The 19,718-nt window shown below is 31.1% G+C and overlaps 3 protein-coding genes across 3 annotated transcripts; 2 read left to right on the top strand and 1 right to left on the bottom strand.

The window, feature by feature from the left end:
- The first annotated feature begins 488 nt into the window (after positions 1 to 488).
- On the top strand, positions 489 to 4,199 carry LOC124847480 (uncharacterized). The gene is made up of 4 exons (XM_047324988.2): positions 489 to 850; positions 936 to 1,012; positions 3,323 to 3,434; positions 3,879 to 4,199. Exons 1-4 carry the CDS (start codon positions 603 to 605, stop codon positions 4,006 to 4,008), a joined length of 567 nt encoding a protein of 188 aa, XP_047180944.2. The 5' UTR covers positions 489 to 602; the 3' UTR covers positions 4,009 to 4,199.
- Positions 4,200 to 7,154: 2,955 nt separating this feature from the next.
- Positions 7,155 to 9,644, top strand: LOC124847478 (uncharacterized). The gene is made up of 5 exons (XM_047324986.2): positions 7,155 to 7,305; positions 8,394 to 8,470; positions 8,807 to 8,918; positions 9,057 to 9,189; positions 9,456 to 9,644. Exons 1-4 carry the CDS (start codon positions 7,220 to 7,222, stop codon positions 9,172 to 9,174), a joined length of 393 nt encoding a protein of 130 aa, XP_047180942.2. The 5' UTR covers positions 7,155 to 7,219; the 3' UTR covers positions 9,175 to 9,189; positions 9,456 to 9,644.
- Positions 9,645 to 12,601: 2,957 nt separating this feature from the next.
- LOC124847479 (protein trichome birefringence-like 38) lies at positions 12,602 to 15,340 on the bottom strand. The gene is made up of 5 exons (XM_047324987.2): positions 14,961 to 15,340; positions 14,510 to 14,681; positions 13,590 to 13,765; positions 13,237 to 13,395; positions 12,602 to 13,149 (listed from the first exon to the last, which is right to left on the bottom strand). The coding sequence occupies exons 1-5, from the start codon at positions 15,254 to 15,256 to the stop codon at positions 12,858 to 12,860; spliced, it is 1,095 nt and encodes a 364-aa protein (XP_047180943.1). The 5' UTR covers positions 15,257 to 15,340; the 3' UTR covers positions 12,602 to 12,857.
- Between the last annotated feature and the right edge of the window lie 4,378 nt (positions 15,341 to 19,718).

Genomic DNA, 19,718 nt, shown 5'->3' with positions numbered 1-19,718 from the left:
CTCTCTGTATGTGCGTGTTGATGGTGGTGAGGTAGTGTCGCGGCGACGCTCCGCAATGAAGGAAGAGTGGTGGCGTATTTAGGCTTCATGGCGGCGGGTCGGGTGGGGTTTGATGGTGGTGAGATGTTGTCCACATCAACACTTAAATGACATGTTATTAACTGATTCCAGAACTAGACATTTGGTCGTTAACTATTTAAACGACGTTTGGAAAAAGGACTAAATTGAACACAAATTACAATCTTTAGGACTACATTGAATGTAAAAAAATTATGATCATTTGAAATAAAGTTGACAAAAATTGGGACCAAAAACTAAATATTTTGAAGTAAATTACGTTTTTAAAAGTACTTCTTTAAATCAGACTAGGTATAAATTTGTAAATAGTAATTTAATAATTTAATATAAAGTACTTCTTTAAATCAGACTAGGTATAAATTTGTATATAGTAATATAATAATTTAATATATAATAAACTAATTGGCAGAGAGAGTTAAACCAGAAAGAAAAAGGTAAACTTTGGGAATCCGGTCAGCAGTGATTCGCCCGAATCGGTCATCAATATTGATTTGATTCCATTTATCGCTGAGTTTGTGAAAGAAATGACCGAATGCTGTTATTCACTTCTAAATCTTCCATTTTCATCGTTTCCCATCACTGATTTGGGCTCAAACTCTTTTCCTCAACGTTTCCGCCAAACTCTTTCTTTCTCACATCGCTCATCAAAGTTTTTACTTTCTGCAATTTCCCGAACTATGGAAGTGGTTGAAGGGAGTGAAGGTAGCAGAGGGTCATCCTCTCCAATGAAGCTCTTGTTCGTGGAGATGGGTGTCGGCTACGACCAACATGGGTGTTGTATTCTCTTCCTTTTTTTTTCTTTGTATTTTTGGTCTTTTTTTCTTTGGTTTTTGCTGACATGGCGATGAACCCAACAGACAGGACATAACAGTAGCAGCAATGAGAGCGTGCAAGGATGCAATTTCTTCTAATTCAATCCCCGCTTTCCGCAGAGGTATATGTGCGTGTGTGTATATAATCTTATTGGGTTTTACACTGTTCAACTTCTTAGTGTTATTGTTGTGAGTTATTCTATCGTAAGACACATTAGCCGTGTTAGTTAATCGGAAACATGAGTGGGAATATAATTTATCTTTTTGGTCTAACATAAGGGTTTTTTGTTACCCAATGCATTGAACATTTGATTACGTTAATCGATGGGGGTGGTGCCTTGCTTCTTATGAAAGAATAAGGTAGTTAGTTAAAGTGTAATGTAATGGTTGGATTTTTTGATGCTAGGAACTTTTGTTTTGTTAGAAATTGAAGCAAATGAAAATTGGAGCTTCAATGGTAGTCTGTCCACCTGTATTATTAACTACTGAACTTGATCTTATTGCGAATTGACGCAAGTCCATGTTCTTGCTGAATGGTTTGATTTAGAGTCACGTGATTGAAAATCACTTTGTTGGAAGATGCAAGGTTCACTTTGGTGATCGCTGTCCCTTGAAAGAAATTAGTGTATAGTTTTGGTTGGGAGATATTCTTGGTGTACATACAGTAAATATGAAGCAAATCAAAATAAGAGCTTGAATGATAGAAAATATGCTTAAGGCCCCTAAATGTACATTTCTTCAACCTATTAGCTCTTTTTGTCACAAATCGTTGAGACTAATTTGACTGATTAATTACAGCATTCAGGAACTAATATGACAATTAAATGCCTATTTAGGGAAACTTTTGAAATTTTCATGGCTCAAGGATTAATACGATCAATTCTCTCTTTTTTAGGGACTGATTTGACTATTTACTCTTCTAGAGTTTTATTGAATAGACTGAACAGGGTCAAACAAAAATGAAATTGAAATAATTTCCTTTTGTTCATTATGGTAAAACCATTTCTTATTAGTAATAAAGTAGATGTATCATGAATATCTTATATTTCATGATTATGTGTCTTGTTACAGTTGCAACACATCCTAGTCGAGTCATCTTCATTCCTTTCATTTGATGTTGTACTACTTTCTAATTGCCAAATTTCTGTCTTGAGATTGAATATCCTTTTTTCCCATTATAAATGGCCTTATGATATGTTTTTGTTTTTCAGCATGTTGCTTGCAAATGTCTTTACAAATATTTATTTTCCTAGTGGCTATTAGTTAAACATGTAATTTATTGCCCTGTATGGTAAAGTATGAAGAAATAGTAGAATCACTGACATGATATTTTTCCATGGTCAGGAAACTGAAAGGAATCAATGCATGGAATGTTTAATTTCTCCTATGCTAGTTAGGGAATGTATAGCAAACTGACATTTAGAAAGATAACTTGTTTTATGGCATCTGAGTACAGATCTCTCTTTTTCCTTGTTTTCCTTACTTTCCATTCGTTCTGTGGTAATAAACTAATTTCAGTAATTTTAAACTGTCCTCTTTATGTGTTTGTAAGGTACTAATTAATTGCCATGTGTTCTGGATGGAGAGTTTAGATTTTATCATAAGTAAATTATATCTATTACAAGTAATAAACTAATTTCAGTAATTTTAAACTGTCCTCTTTATGTGTTTGTAAGGTACTAATTAATTGCCATGTATTGTGGATGGAGATTTTAGATTTTATCCTAAAAACACTTATTACAAGTAAATTATATTTATTCAATAGTATATTCTTATTTAGTTTAACATTATTATGTTGGTATTAGGGATCTTTATCTATAACTAGTTCATTAGGATAGGATCTATTTGTAATGCTTAGTGTTTCGCTCGATCGAGGTAAACGGTCCAACTTCAAGTAAGTTGTCCAAGGAGCCAAAAGTTGTCTTCAACTCCGAGTCTTCTTGTAACCATTTGTCTAAGCCGTTCAAAAGGTACATAGAGAAGGTATTCCGAAACCAAAGTCAGCTTAACATTGCCATTCAAATATTAATGGTACAGTAGTAAATGCAGATCATCTACTCGTTATCTCATTTATATTTATATTTATAGATTTTGAAGTAGACCTTTAATTAACAATAGCCTAATTACGACCCAATTGTGGGTCGTCCGGTCCATAGCTAATTGGACGGTTATATTGTGCACTTAGAATTCATTCTTCTCGTGAGAAATTTATAGTGAGCTTGACTTGATTTCCATCCCACTAATTCTAGATAGTTTCGGAAAATATCGTACAATAAGATGTTTCCTATGACCAAAAATCTCCAATTATTTCTAACTTTTACGATTTTTCTGTACGGTTGTTCATTGCTGATTAATTTTTTAAAAATGTATGGTTGGGTAATTTACGCGTTCAAATTGTCTAATGATTTCTAATTGAGACAAGTTTGATTTAGGTTCCATTCCTGGTGTGAGTTTTGACCAGATGAAATTGCATATCAAGCTAGGGGTTCCTCATTCCCTCCAGAAATCTTTGGATGTGGAGAAAGTTAAATCAGTTTTTCCCTAGTAAGTACCCAGAACAGTGAAAAATCAGTGCCTTGTTTTGTTACTTTTTCATATTGTTCTATTTAAGTGATGACATGACTATCAATATGAAATCACATATCATCTTTTTCTTGTAAAATTAGCTGTTGTTATTTCAATCTTTTACTGTACTCTGGTTATTGGATATTAAACTTCACATTTCTATCAGAAACCTAAGTTATTCTTATCTCTCTGTTTGTATTACGTATTAAAGTTTATATATTTTGCTTGAAAGCCAGAACAAAAACATGATTTTGGTGTTCGTAGATCCTAATGAACTTGTATTGACGTATGCTTTCATAATTTTGGTGTTCGTAGATCCTAATGAACATGTATTAACCTATGCTTTCGCTCATTTCTTTGGGTAGTTGATAATGTATTGTGTTTATTTACTCAGTTTGTGTTGTTTTGTTTTTAAATTTGCAGTGGAGAAATTTTGAATGTTGAAGTTGTGGATGGTGGTTTGATATGCTCAAGTGGGGTGCTTGTAGAGGAAATGGGTGACAAGAATGATGATTGTTATATTGTGAATGCTGCTGTTTATGTGGGTTATTAACTTTCAGGCTTTGCAGAGCTTCGTTCGGTTTATCATGATATTCAACTCTTGATTTGAACCATTCATGGCTATATAATAACATGAAAAATTGACATTTCTTCTATATTTTGACGTGGCATTGAGAGGTATCATGTGAGCACTATACTGTAATACTTTTATTGAATAACTAAATAGAAATGTTTTTTTTTTAAGATGCAATTAATCATCGAAAGTTAAGCATTCAGCATTTTTTTATGTTTATAACATTTTATTGGACATCTGTTGCAGAATTAAGTAGGGGCAATTTTCGAATTTCAATAGAATTGATTTTCTTAGTATTATATTAGATAAAATATTTTTCCCCTCAAATTTGAATGTTATTAATGAAAAATTTTAAGAACTGATAGTGAAGTTTATAACCTTTGATTTGGTAATACGTTGCAAGAAGATAGATTGTAGTTATTTCTATTTTACATTTGTTTATTTTAAAAGCCAATTCAAATTACTCATGACATTAAAAAAATGTTATATTTTAATATTTTTAAATAGGTCATATTGTATGGAACGTAATATACAAAGTTAAAGAAACTGATTTTGAACATTTTTTTGAGATTATTTGGAGGATTTTATGAAGCTTTGTACTTTACAATTTGTAATTGTTATTTTTTAAACTTTAAATCCTTTTGTAATTGGGTTTTGGAACTTATTTTCGTTAACGTTTCATTACACTATATTTTGTTTTAAATAGATAGAGATGAACACGTCATTGAGAATTGTGAAGTGATTTTTGAAGTTTAATTGTTTTAAAATAAACTTATGCGTGTTGCATTTTTATATATACGTGGCGTAGCTTTATGACGACGTGGCACAAGTAGAACGAAATTCTTCTTAGCTAGGTAGAAAGATATACTACACATGCCTTCTTATAATTTAAGGGTACTAATTTAATATATTTAAAATTTGAAAATATATATAGATACGACTTTATTATACAGGTAATCCTATAAAGAAGAAAAGAGAAATAAAAGAGACATAAATTTAACTTGATTTATATACAAATATTTACATTCATGATTATACTAGAAAATATATTTATATTTTAGTTTACCTCTCAAATTTTATAAAAATTGTTTATATAACTAAATAAAAACAACATGCATATAATACTAATATATATATATATATATATATATATATATATATATATATATATACCTTTTTTATTATTGAAATATTCTTTTTAAATATATATTAACATTATATTAATTAAATAATAAAAAATTATATATAAAACTAATCTCTTTTATGTTAAATAAAAAATTCTTTATTTACAATAGAAAAATATAAATTAAGTCTAAAATACAAATAAAAAATAATAATAAATTAACTAAAATAAAATAACAATAATATGTCTAAAAATATTAAAATTGTACATGTACATTTCATTTCTTGTTATAACTAATATAATTTAAGTAATATTTAAATCTGACAATTATCTAAAAATATATTTAAATTTTAAAATAGTAAATATTTTTATTTTAAAAATGTATATAATATTTTAGGACTTTTACTGGATAGAAAAATTTATCCGTATATTTTTTATCATCCTGTCGATTTATATAAATATATTGACAAATTATAAGTATATAAATTAAGAAATTAGGTGGACTGAATTCCTATTTATTATAAACTATTAATTAACACACTTTGTTATTTATTAGGGTTAATATTCAAAAGTTTATTAACTAAACATCACTAGTATAAAACGTCACACGTAAAATCACTGAATAATCAACATGATCGGTGATATTTTTGTAAATAAATGGAATTATTAGATGTCGTTTTAATTTGTTATAAGACGTCAAATATTGAGAAGTTCGACGTCTTATTGGGTAAATTTTGCGAAAATTCTTGGTGTGAGGGTGAAAATGTACTTACATATGACGTCGAATTCCCTAATATTAGACGTCAAAAGGTTATAAAACGTCGAATGTCCTAGAGTTAGACATTAAAATGTTAGTGAACTCAATAAAAATTTGAGCAGGAGGTTCAAAATTCATTTTATCTTAGCGCGCGAAACCCTCTTCGCTACTCAAACTTTTCTCGAACTAAATTTGACGACCATCACATATGATTTTTCTTTTATTTGATATAAATGCATGTTGATTAACTACTTTAGGTATGATTTTCGTTTGTTTTAACTGATTGTTTTCGTGTTCTTGTCCTTCATAGTGCATTCTGCTTTCTCTTTCATTGGTGACAATACTTATTTTGACAAACTCAACTTTTGAACGTTAGTTTTCGTTTTCGTTTTGAAGAACTTATTTGTTGAACTTGTTTGTTGTTGTTGTTTTGCTGAACTTGTTGTTTGTTGTTTGTTGTTTGTTATTGTTGTTTGTTTATTGTTATTGATATTATACTACATGTTCATAGTTCTTGGTGTATAAAATATCAAAAACTGAATTAAATTTGTTATTTTTTGTTTTTCACGTAGAGTTGTAAAAAAGATCACAAAGGATCACAAAAAAAACTAAAAAATTGATTAACGTCGAATTGATCTATGTTTGACGTCAAATAACTAAATTAACGTTGAAAATTCAATGTCAATTTAACATCTCCTAGTATAACATGAGCCTTGAATTTGACATGAAAGACCAAAAAACACCGACGTTATACAATATTTTTGTACTAGTACATGTTTGATAAGAGACCGATCTTGAACTCTGGAAGGGTTAAATATTAAAAAAGGTGTTCAAATATTAGGCATTATTTTATAAAAATACATTTCTGAAACTAAAACAGCGTAGTTTAAATAAACGAGTTAAGTATCTACACATGAAAATATTCAACTAAACAAGCACAATAAATTAAAAAAAAAATGTGTTCTATGACATGGTTAATCAATTAATAATTAATTTTAAATATACTCATTACACAAATTTAACCAGCTCATGCATCTATGTTACGTAGCATCTTATGTGTTGAAAAACATTTGATCATATTCTTAGGTTATCATACACGTATCACCATATCAATGTTAATTTGACACATATACAAACACACACGACAAGCTATGCGAAGAGCTGTCTCCTTTTCGCATATACACGTAGTTATAAACAACAAATTTCAGAAACAAGGTTTCAATCTGATAAGTATATATAAATAGTTAAACTTTTTCCAACATTATAATCTCTCTTTGCTTCATTGAAGGAGAAATATATCAAGTGATCTAATGGAAGGTGGTGGACAAAAAGAAAGCTCATTGCATGACATGAAGCTTTTGTTCGTTGAGATGGGTGTTGGCTATGATCTTCATGGGTATTCATTCTATATCTTATTACTTTTGTTTTCTTGGGATAAAGTTTATGAAGAAAAAGAGAAGGCTATAAATTGTTTAGTAAAAGAAATTGATGATTTTTTTAATGAAATATTACTATGGAAATTTAATTTCTATGTTTTACATAATAGAATATTGTTATGCAAATTTGAATATATCCATCTCTATTCTTAATAGAAAAACGTATATTCGTCTCTATTCTTTATATAAAAAATACTTATATTCTTCTCTATTTTTTATATCAAATATATATCAAATTTGTTTCTTATTTTATTTTAATTGCATACAATCAAATATTTATTAAATATATTTTTCTAAAAAATAAAAATTACAATAAAATAAATATAATATTTTTAAGAATTAAATACATACAAAATATTTTTTATTTTTAATATCAAGTAAAGAAAATATTATAATCATATAAACTTTAGAATAAACTATCCAATAAACTAAAATTGTTTTAAAGTTGTTTTTAGTAATGTGAAACAGAATTAGTATCATATACCTCTATATTCATGTTCGTCCAAATCTTGTAACATGTTCAATCTAATTTCCTACTAGATCTAAAAAGTCAGTATCATACCTATACGTATATTCAGGTAATTAAAGACGAATTCGGATCAGACATAACAAATTCACATACTACTAATTTATTTTTTAATTGAATTGAGTTTATACTTAAAGCAACTTTACCTTCTTAATTATTTAATACTCTTAAAATTCAGAATTACATCTCACTTATATATTTAATTCTTATTAAATGCAAAATTTTCAATCTATATCCTTCCTAACTTGATAACTTTAAATAACTTGAAATTCAGAATACCTTTGATCTCATCTCAATAATTAAATTTTTATATAGTTCAACTTTTAAAATACAAATTTATAATAAGGAGAGCATTATATTATATAATCTGATCTAATTGTTATCTGGATCTTCAATAATTATTTCATTCCTAGACCTTAACATTTGTCTCATTTATTTTGCCTCTGTACATATGTTATACTTACAAACATTCTTGGGTCTTCAAAACCTTATATACATTGAAATGATATTACCGATGGACAGTCAAGACATAACAGCTGCTGCAATGAGAGCATGTAGAGATGCAATCGCTACCAATTCACTTCCAGCATTCCAAAAAGGTATTTCTGAATTAGGTTTTATTGTTTACCCATGTTAATATTAACTTTTAAATGATTATCAATTAAATGAAAGAAAAATTTATTTTCCTTCCTTTTAGTCAATTCTAAATAAATCATGATCGAGGTTTGTTAAATAAGTATTTGTAAATAATTGTTGGAATAATGTTATATAGCTTTGTTTTGAATCCTAAAAGTTTAAAATAAATATCTATAAATTTACGCTTTAATTTGTTTTAATCATCACCAAAAACTCCTCTTTTTTTTTTTAATAAATTTACTTATTTTTAATTTTTTTAAGTATAATTTTGATCTTTTGTTTAATAAAATTCGGTGCAGGTTGCATCCCTGGTGTGACATCTGATGACATGAAACTACATGTCAAACTGGGGGTGCCTCATCCTCTGCAACAAAACTTGGATAAGGATAAAATAAAGTCTGTGTTTCCATAGTGAGTACAAACATTTTGTTAACGTTGTCCTTTTGAAACCCTAGACATTTCAGCCTCTTTTAAATAAGGTTTTCTTGTTTTTCGTTTGAATTTACCCTTTTGGATTCACCACATGCATGTATTTGAAAATAATTTCAGTGGGGAAATTATGAAGTTTGACGTAGTGGATGGTGGACTAGTGTGCTCAACTGAAGAAGTAGCTGAGAAGAACGATGACTGCTACATTGTTAATGCTGCTGTGTATGTTGGCTACTAATCTTAGCTACCTTGGGTTAGTTTCACTTCCTTTTACGTACTGCACCTCTTTCTTAACTATTAAATTCAGTTTTTAAAAAATGATACTAATAAAACATTCGTATACTATTTCAATACAAGAGATATGTTGTATGGATAAATTAGATTTAAATCTAACTTACATAATTATTTTGTCCATACAAAGATAGATAAAGAAAAAAAACAAACTTGTAGAGTGTTTTATGAACATTTCCCATTTCATTGCCACTCTTCATCAACCTTGACATGTTCAATTATTTGCAGGAAACTTGCGTGTTGGAGTGTTGGTGTTTCTTTAATCGATTTGGCCGTGTTATCCTTTCGTTATTTCCGAATGCATGAACGTACTTTTTTATTAGTTGCCTTATGTACACTTTTTGGTTGTAATAATTACAGTACAATAATGTAATATCAGCTTAATCTATATTTTATACAGTTATTATTTGATGTTGAGTTTGATTGTTAATTCATGGTGAAAATATGACCTAATGATTTAGATACCTTAAGTGTAATTTTGTTTTAATATTAATTTGTTTTAACTTCTAAGAGTGAATATTTTAATTATGGTTTATCCTAAGTTTACAATTTGGATTAAACTTATAAAGGAAATTACGGATTTTCAGATATGGATATAATTTTAAAATTTCGATGAAGTAATAGTTACCTAATTGATAATTTTTATCTTTCCTTTCTACTAAAATTGTCATTTACGCAATGATTAATTTTATTTTCTTTAATAAGTAATAATTTGAATGTTGATTTTATTTTTTCCTATCTTTTTAATTATTTATTTGGTTAATGAGTTTTTTCCACTACTTTTCTTTTTTCTTTTACTGTTATAGTTTTTAGATTTAAAACATTAAAGTTTTAAAATATTATTAAGATAAAAATGAGAAATAAATTGTATACAAGGAATGAAAAATCTTTATTACATATTATACACATTACAAAACACTATATGAAATCAGATCTAGGATATATTTGTTCAATTTTTTTTCTGAAAACTTAAGAAAAAAAATCACAAAATCAAATGAATTTATATATAAATTAATTTTAAAATTTAAGAAAAAGTAATGAAAGAAATTCTAAATAAATAAATAAATAAAAACTAGGTTTAACTTATTAAAAATGTCCTCCTTATCAATTTAACGAAATTTTTTATGAAATTTTTTATTGAATCAAGCTGTTAATAAATTATAATTCCTAAAATTTATATGTATAATATGAAATATTTAATATACACTGGTATATTCCAATATTAATCTTTATACACTTACGGTGTGTGTATTTTATTTGACAATTATTTATTTTTAATTTTTTTTATTAACATATTTTTTATATTATTTTCTAAAATCTATTCTTTTTTTTTCATATTTTAAATATAAACAAAGATTTGAACACATTTATTATTTCTGTCAAATTGAAAAACCTTTTATAATTTCATTTTTTTTTTCAAATTAATATTTTAATTTTTATTTTTTCACTTTCTCATTTTTTAAGTTAATATATTTCTTAAAACATTTCTGAATTTTTTTAAATTAATTTTTTTTTTGTATTTTGGTAAATTGTTATTATATTTTTTAATTTTCATTCATTTATCTTATACTACAAAAATATATGAAATTATCGACGAAATTTTATTGAAAAAAAATGAATTTGTTAGTAAATTTGAGTTACTATGAATTTTAAAATTTTAATTACCGATGAATTTTATTGACAGATACATTATTGATGAATTTTTTTGATATAAATCACCGATGAAAAAGTTTGTCAATAAAAAAGCAACAAATTTTCTGTCCAAATCTTTCATCCACTTTCATCTCTTTATCTCTATTTTCTTAAAAAAAACACACGAATGTCCCTCTCTTTATCTCTATTTGTCAAGGTCACAACACCACATTGGCAAATTCACAACACCTCATTAGATCTCATCTCATGGCCACAACTCTCAACCTTCTACAACTTTTTACTTTCATCCAAACGCGTTGTCGCCATGACTAGAAGCTATGTCACTATCGCCAAACACCATAGCATTTCTGCTTCAGTCATGAACACGAGAATTAATTTGGGTAGGTCAAGGAATCTCAATCCGTTCCACCTGTAATAGTCGTAGAATCACTAGTGTGTGTGGTTATGTGTTGGTGAGTTCTTGAGTGGTTATGTGTTGGTGGGTTCTCAACTAAAACTTGATTGGAAAGAAGAGGAAGTATTGAATGTAAAGATGAAATGTTGGGTTGAGAAGAAGTTGCAAATGTGTGATTGTGGGGGAGAAATAGAACAGCGGCAAGAGTAAGCAAATTTGATTTTGTTGGCAAAAAAAGCATAAATTGAAACCGTAAAACAAAAAAGAAAGAGAGATATGGCTGAAGAAGAACCAAATCATAGTATTTATAGACAAAATTTATTGACAGATTTTTTTGTAAGTAATTACCAATGAATATTTCACTTAAACCAACTCAGAGCTTCCCTTCTCGTATAGAAAGAAACAATCTTGAGTCACACTTCCCATGCAATATTTTAAAACTGGAAATATTGGTTTACTTGAGAAAGCCAATCAAGTGGATCTGAAACATCCAAGAAAGCTAATTAGATTTTGCGAAAATGAAGATTTGGAGAAGGAGGAGGTGAAAGTTGGTTAAATGGTGGTATAGTAGTATTTGTGGTTGCTATAGTAAATTTTGCTATAGTGTGTAAAGCCAAAGATATTTGGTGAGAAGATTGGTGGATAAATGGCTGCGGAGGGGGTGTAGGTGGTTTGGTTGTCATATTGAAAAGGAGGATATTGACAAATATCATGGAGGGTTTCCTACTTGATCTCCAAGTAGAATGACGGGCATGAATGGACGGTTGAAAAGTAGTATAACGAATATCTTGTATGGTTATGGCAACATTAAATTGGGATTGGAAATTGGTTAACTTTTCAAAGATACCTTGCAAGGTTTCTTCAATATCTTATTTTGGTTTAGGGGCAAGAAGGTCAATGAGAGCACAAAATGAATACACTACAAAACAGAAGGAGGGACCTACCTAAATTAAAAAAAAAAAAAAACTTTCTTTTCTACCCTTATATACTGGCTTTTTCCTTTTACTAAGGCCTTGTACACACTAATAGTGTCTTGTAGCGACAATTGACCCTAATCTAACGGAAATATATTCTTTTAGAACAGAGAAATACAGTTTCATATAAACTAATCAACCCTTACAAAATATAATCCCTAAATTTGTTAGGCTTAGCGATGATATGTGGGCCTAGATATGTCCTCGTTTTCTCTTTTGTTTGTTGTAAATCTTTCCTGTAGCACTTGCTTCTCTTTTCTAAACGTTTTCTCTTTCATTATTTTCTCTTTTTACCCATTACCATTAGTAAATGAGTCAGCAAATATAATATTAAAAATAAAGTGTCTCATAGGTGTTGCTGAATCGAAGGAGTCTATATATCATTTTGTTGTTCCATACAAAGAGTGCATGAATTATGAGTAAAGTTGAATTGCAAGTCACAACAAACATTGAGTAACCCCTTGTAATGTCTATTTTGTGGACATGTGTAACAAATTGATCTTCCTGACTAACTCGGTTTGCAAATAACTACGTTTGAAGAGTCCTATGTCACAATTGAATTAAACCCTTGAGTAGAATAGTATTATTGTAAGAGTTTACAGTGTAAGTTCAGCTGATCAGAGCTCCATTTAGGAGTTCATTCCAAGTATCAGGCAACCCTGGTAAGCACCAGTGACTGCAATCATTTCCTGCATGGTCCCCGCTATAAGAAGAGGGATGTGCATCTTTTCTTAGCTGTGAGAGAAGTGTTATGTCAAGTAGATAAACTTTACTCTTCATGTTCTTCAACACTCTATTCACTATGTTTGCTGCAGGAGGTAGACCAGCAGGATATGTTGACCCTCCAAGTGGTTCAAGTTCTCCACTACAGCTCTTCCTCGGTTCATTCCACTCTTCACCTCTGATTCAAAACATCGTCATCAAATGCATTTCAGTTCGTTAATATTTGCTAAAATAAGGATTTCGGCTAATAACAAGAGTTACTTACTGATAATGAGTAGGAGAAATGCCTTGAAAGAAAACTTTTGTTTTGCTAGGGTCTATGTTTTGATCAACCCATTCACCCCATGTGCTCATTCCTTTATAAAAAGCCTCCAAACGCTCCATGTTCTTTAGTAGATTCGGACCGTCTCTAATGTAATCCCATCTGAAAGGACAACCATGAATTGAAAATTTTACTACAATCAATTACAAATAATAAGATCAATCTATTTATAAGCTAAGTTTGAAGAACGTGTTACATAGAACAAAGTCATTTTTTTAATATAATAATGGTTAAATTTATTTATAGTTTGTAGATTTTTATATTAATCTTAAAATGATTGGTGAGGGAAATAATACCCTTGAGAATTTCCTGTGTGGGTCCACCAATGCCAGGAGTTGAAGATTAACATGTCCATGCCAATCCAAGCATTACCCGCTTGTATAGAGTCTAGTGTGAGCACGCGTCCAACTTCTTCTCGAACTATGTCCACCAAATATGGTGTGCGATAAAGTTCTATGGTTACTTCATAATCCTGCACAAACCCACCAACAACTCTAGTTACCTTACCACACTTCCATTTTAGTGGCTCAGATTATATTTCAAATTCAATCATTGTATACACAGATTTAGATGCTTAAAGATTCACGTGGAAAATAGTAACTTGTCTACATAACTTTATTATATGCTAAAACAATCATACTAAAATAGTCATGTAAGTACTTTTAAGAATAAAATTATTTTATTAAATCCTCAAAAAGATATTAAATAAAAAGGGTGAAATTGCTACTATTTTTTTTTTCTTCACTTATTTTCTACGTTGCTACCAATCTATATGGAATGTTTACTAACATTATGCATTGGGGGGTTGGAGATGTTATGCCAAGAATGAGTTTTAATTATTATGACATAATAAGTGATTGATGTTGATTAAAGTTAAAGTGTAGAATAATAAAGGCCAATAATTGCAATAGAGCCTCCAAGTTGTACTCCAACACGGGTTGACAAAAGCGTCTCACACACAGCCTGTCAAAGTCTTATTGTGAAGAATCCTAATGGAGAACAGAAAAGAAAAAAAACTCAGTTTTGTTTTATGGCTTAATCTTACAAAAAACAGACAAATTAATTTTCTGAAACGGGTGTTATAAACAGGGAGTAGAATAAGATGGAGAAAGAGAGAAAGGGGTGAAAAATGAAGACACGTGAAAATGTTGGATTTAGTATTATTTGCGAAAAGAGACAAAGAGAACAAAGAAAAAAAAAAGATATTAAAGGAAACCTGGAAGGTCACTGTGGACAAAGCTTCTCTCCTCACAAAAGTGGTGGTGGCATTGGGCACCGACGCGTGAAGCATGCACGACAATGATTCCCACATGTTCAGACTCAGTGAGTCACCCACAAACATTATCCTCTTACCCCTCCATCTCTTCAAGAAATCCACTCCATCGAACCTAATACAAAAGTTGCAATTACACCAACAGACTCAAATGTTGTCGACTTCAAACATATTCCAAAACTAACTTTTGATCCTTTCTAACGAGCAAAACAGAACATGGAAGATTTGCCCTTGAATCCATGCAATAATGGTAACTTCTTTTGAGCCAAGTTAATCTATTGTAAGTTGAAACCAATCTACTAGTTGTAGTAATTGCGAAAGGAGAATCTGGTTTGAAAGCAGTGGTAAATGTAGGAAAATATGCATTTATTTGAAAGAGCTTAAAGAAGAGTACCTGGGTAAGGCACAAGAATCAGGCTTCCAAGAGTATTTGAGATACTGTTTGTCGGGTCTCCCATACTTTTGGCAGTCAAACTCAGCATCTATAAAGGGGCAGCTTGAAGAATCATAGAGAGGAAGTGAAGGGTCAATCACCCAACTTCCAATGAACAAATTACACCTATTAGTTATTTCCTTTCTTCCCTTCAGCCGAGTCACATTATAGTTACCAGACTTTGCTGCTCTTGCTTGGTGCAAGGACACAACCAGAAGCAAAACCAGCAAAACCAAGATATTGACTTTAGCACCCATATGTTGTTGTTCTTACTGTTTTGAGGTCCCAAAGCTCAGAGAGAGAAAGAGAGAGAAACAAGAACAGCCTTGTACTTACTTGTTCACTTGTGTGTGAGCTTATATAGGAGAGAGAAACTGAAGAAGAAAAGGTTGTCCCTTGTGGTGGGTTCACATGGTGGAGGTGGTGCTTGTGAACTTTGATTCTTATTATTATTATTATTATTATTATTATTATTATTATTATAAAAATAATTATTTTGGTAACATGAGTTGGGGAGATCTTGGATGGATCCGTTATGGTGCTCTATGTCACCTGTGCTTGAAACTAAAGAGCTTGTTTTATGGGAAAAATCAATGTTACTACATTATTGTTCTTTTCCCTTCCACACTGCCTCTGCCCCCATGTCACGGGCGCACATAACATTACGGTCAAATATTTCATATGCATAGATCTTGTTTTTGGTGAAAGTTTATCGGTAGATAACTACGTTCCATTTCCATCGTTACGATTTCATTTTCTCTCTTTACAAATGAAAATATGTTCACATCACCATGAAATAAAGAAGTCCAATAACCGTGAAGGGATATGATGAATAAATGGACTTTAATTTCATCGCAATAAATAAATAAATTTTTATAAGATATATTTAATAAATATCAACTTTAAATCTAAATAATTCAACTAGTTTATAAAGTAATGCAATAAATTCAACAAAGATAGACTGAATATCATGTTTAAATATACTTACCGAAACTAAATAATTCAATGAGTTATAGTGTTTCGTAGCATACACACAAAAAGCTGGTTAGCTTTTTGAGTAATTGAAGTTTAATAATATATGAGAAGTGTTCTACATGATAAAGAGAGTTTACTTTGTATCTTTTAAATAGAAAAAAGACTGACTAAGAATAAGTGAGTATTTTTTATAAATATTATATATATTTTTAAGATTTCTAAATCTTAAAATTTATGGTAAAAACTAATAATATTTAAATAATATCTAAGAAATATAATAACTTGGTTAAATTAATAAAATAATAATAATATAATATATTATCTGATTAATCATATATTTTATTAATATATAATATTAAAAGATATTGTTACGTAATCAAATTATTAATATATTTTTGTTAATATATGATAATTACATCAATTAATATCTTTTAAAATATTATTTAATTACTTTATAATAATAATATTAAATTAACGTTCTTACATCCACTACTTAGTATTTTATTGAATCATACATTCACAATAACTGTTTATAATTAATGGGTACGAAAACAGTCATGTTCACAAATTATAGTATTATTATATAAAATTCATATCGTTGTAATTAGCTTATCTTTAAATTATGTGTATACTTTTCTAAAGTTTATTGGAGTATACTGGATTATAATAGACCTGATTAATAGTAGATTGCTGTTCAAATTTGACAACTGCATTTACTTCGTTCCTCGCATGTTCCCTGTCACGGGTCCGAATCAGTATACACAAAAACTAAACAAAATGAAATTAGCAGACAACCTTGGCCACAACTTACTCAAGTGTTTTTTTATGACATTTAATGCTAATGAGGTTTGAATTTATGCTATTATACACACTGTTCAATATCTATCATTACATCAATCTTAATAATAACTTACTTAAAATGGGATTTTTAAACTTAAGACTACATATTTATTTTTTTTTTACGAAGGGGATACCGCTTCGGCTCGTCACAGAACCAGTGCCTAAAAAGACTACCATCTCAGTTATTTCAGCCAACTGAGGCATAAACGTATGTGTTCAGGCTTTTTATTTGACACATGTATGTGTCAATGCATTCTGTCCACCTAGACTGCTTCGGTTTTTCCAGAACCGGTGCTGAAACTCTTTACTACCTCGGGTTGGAAGCCAACCGAAGCATATAGCTCTATTTTGAATTTTTTTAAGCTGTTTAGGCATCGGGTTTTTGTTGAACCACTTTAGTAGGTTGCATACTGCCTCAATTATTCTTGAAACCGAGGTAATATCTCTTCGCTTTATTTTACTGAATCGTAAAAAAGAAGGGTTTACAATTTCTGCTCGTGAGGCGACCTCCCCGTTCTTTCTCTTCGACCAGAGTGACCACCGTTTCTGCTCCTAAGGCGAACTGCTGCAACTGGGCGAGCAAAAGCGAAGTGCTCTTGAGGCGTTCTCCATTTCTATCGCGCAACGCAGTCGCCGTTTTGATTTCTCTCGCGGGTTGGCCATTGTTGTCTTCTCCGTGCGTCCACCGTCGTGCCTCCATTGTCTCCGGCGAAGCATTGTCCAAGTTGGGTGGCTCTATTTCTTGCGCGAACTGCAAGAGTATTATCTCCAAGCGCTGCTTCCGCCACCGTTCCTGCCGCTCCACTGCCTTTGCTGCTGTCCTTTGCTGCCATGGTAAGTTTTTAAAACCCTTTAGATTTTCATTTGTCTGTAGTGATTGATATTGGTTTGAACGAAGAAAGGAATGTCTGCGTGATGCTTTTTGCTTGGATTCCTTACAAGCTTCCCACTTTGAAACTGTTGCTCACTACAAAAAAGAAGGGCATTACCGAAGGTCAGGAGCCCTCGAAAACAGCCCGAAATCGTCGGTAAGAGGTAATTACAAACGGCTTATCGGCGACCAAAGAGCCCTCGGTAAATCCCTTGTCGCTAACTTTTACCGAGGGCTTTCGTCCTTTGGTAATTACCAAAGGGCACGAGCCCTAGGTAATTACCGAAGGGTGGAAGCCTTCGGTAATTACCTAACGTGGGTAGTTACCGAAGGGCATAAGCCTTCGGTAAGTTCGAGGCAGATCTGAGGCACAATTGTATTTCTTATGAAACCAAACTGTTCACAACACAAACAGACCTGCATAACATTTTCCAACCACATACAGACCTGCATAATGTGCATCTCAATGATGCAATCATTGAGATTAGAAAAAGAATATAACATCTGAATCATCCAATAATCCATAGAACATGTATTTATATTTAAAACATAAAAAAATATAACATAATGATGTTCTAACATCCAAATCATCCAATTGATCTAACATCCAAATGATCTAAACTCCAAATGTTTTAATATCCAAATGTTTCTATAACAACTAATAACAAAATAAAACTAATAATGTACATAGTTATCATCAGAATGATCTTCATCATCCTACTCCTTTGTAGATGGCTGAATTGGTGTGGGTTGGACCGATGTCAGCTGGACTGATGAGGGTTGGACTGATGTGGGCTGTTGAGGGACAACGGGTGACGAGGAGGGTCGTGGATGGGTCGGAGGGATATTGAATTGATCCTGTGAAGTTTCAGGCAACACTCTCATGATCAGGGCCTTAAAGTTTCTAAACTCTGCTCTTAAATCACTGATTTCCTGATCACGTTGCTCCAGTGCCTGCGCGAGGCGGACAACGACCTCGTCAGCAGTAGTGGTGGAAGAAGAAGGTTGGTGCTTCAAAGTACCTCCTCTCAATGCTGTATAGTTTGAAGCAAGTTGTCTTGCACCGTACACTCGTCCCTTTTTCTTCCCACCAATGATGTCGACCCAACACTGTGTCCTACGAATGTCGTCTTCTGCATTACTCGCATCATCTAGTGTAGGAGCTGACCCATGTTCATATATAACCTGTGAAAGTCTCATAGAAAATTCTTCTTGTTCAAACATTAAAAGCAATGTTAGGGAATGATAAAATAACATAAATGAAAAATTAGTAATAGTAATAGTGTTATTTGCTTACATGAGTCTTCCGAGATCTTTCATCAACGAATTTATTAGTGCCCTTCCGAACATGAATCTGTGCAAAGACCTCATCAACATGGACCGCCTGTCCCAGAGCTTGTGCCTGTAACATAATTTAGAGTTACAAATGTACATATGAAATAGAAAATACATAACTTATATATGAAAGGAAAAGTTATGTAATAAAAGTTTACCATTCGAATGGCATGCTCATGAATCCTGATCGACCCACCAGTATGCATGGTGTCACCCTTTTCAGAAGCTCTGTTCCTTTGGGCTATGACACACTTATTGCGAAACTCTAGTGTATTCCAATGAGCCAGTAAAGAGTTCCCAATTTGCTCGCCCAACTAGTAAGGGCGCTCTCCTGCATTGTGGGCATCCCTAAACATCTCTGACAGCCGATGAGATGCTTTCATGTGGAAATTTCTTTGTATCTATGTTTCATGTTCAGGTTTCCACTACACCTTCATCTGTAACATTAAACAGAACAAACATTGATTAATGAACATACTAAAATAAGAATGACAATTAGTTTAATGGATTGTTCACCTGAAAACGCTCCCAGAATGAGTTTTTGTCGTCATCAGGTATTGCTCCCCAAGTAGGCTATGGACTTAAAAACTATTGCTTAATTAAACGTGTGATGGCCTGGGAAGCAAGCCTAGATGGAATAAACCTGCATAATAAAAGTCATTTGAATTAATGCAATCTTTAAACATCAAAATGGTAAA

This window comes from Vigna umbellata, chromosome 1 (genome assembly GCF_029865625.1).
Source record: "Vigna umbellata cultivar VRB3 chromosome 1, Vumbellata_1.0, whole genome shotgun sequence".
Taxonomy (NCBI): Eukaryota; Viridiplantae; Streptophyta; class Magnoliopsida; order Fabales; family Fabaceae; genus Vigna; species Vigna umbellata.
This window is presented reverse-complemented; position numbering and strand designations above follow the sequence as displayed.

What these genes read in the sequence shown, in the direction of transcription:
- LOC124847480 (XM_047324988.2), top strand. Translation starts at nt 603, where the DNA reads ATGACCGAATGCTGTTATTCACTTCTAAATCTTCCATTTTCATCGTTT. An exon ending in AATCCCCGCTTTCCGCAGAG is followed by an intron (nt 1,013 to 3,322) that starts GTATATGTGCGT and finishes AGTTTGATTTAG; the next exon opens with GTTCCATTCCTGGTGTGAGT. An exon ending in GTTAAATCAGTTTTTCCCTA is followed by an intron (nt 3,435 to 3,878) that starts GTAAGTACCCAG and finishes TTAAATTTGCAG; the next exon opens with TGGAGAAATTTTGAATGTTG.
- LOC124847478 (XM_047324986.2), top strand. Translation starts at nt 7,220, where the DNA reads ATGGAAGGTGGTGGACAAAAAGAAAGCTCATTGCATGACATGAAGCTT. An exon ending in GTTGGCTATGATCTTCATGG is followed by an intron (nt 7,306 to 8,393) that starts GTATTCATTCTA and finishes ACCGATGGACAG; the next exon opens with TCAAGACATAACAGCTGCTG. An exon ending in ACTTCCAGCATTCCAAAAAG is followed by an intron (nt 8,471 to 8,806) that starts GTATTTCTGAAT and finishes AATTCGGTGCAG; the next exon opens with GTTGCATCCCTGGTGTGACA.
- LOC124847479 (XM_047324987.2), bottom strand. Translation starts at nt 15,256, where the DNA reads ATGGGTGCTAAAGTCAATATCTTGGTTTTGCTGGTTTTGCTTCTGGTT. An exon ending in CACACAGGAAATTCTCAAGG is followed by an intron (nt 13,396 to 13,589) that starts GTATTATTTCCC and finishes TTGTCCTTTCAG; the next exon opens with ATGGGATTACATTAGAGACG. An exon ending in ATTTCTCCTACTCATTATCA is followed by an intron (nt 13,150 to 13,236) that starts GTAAGTAACTCT and finishes GTTTTGAATCAG; the next exon opens with AGGTGAAGAGTGGAATGAAC.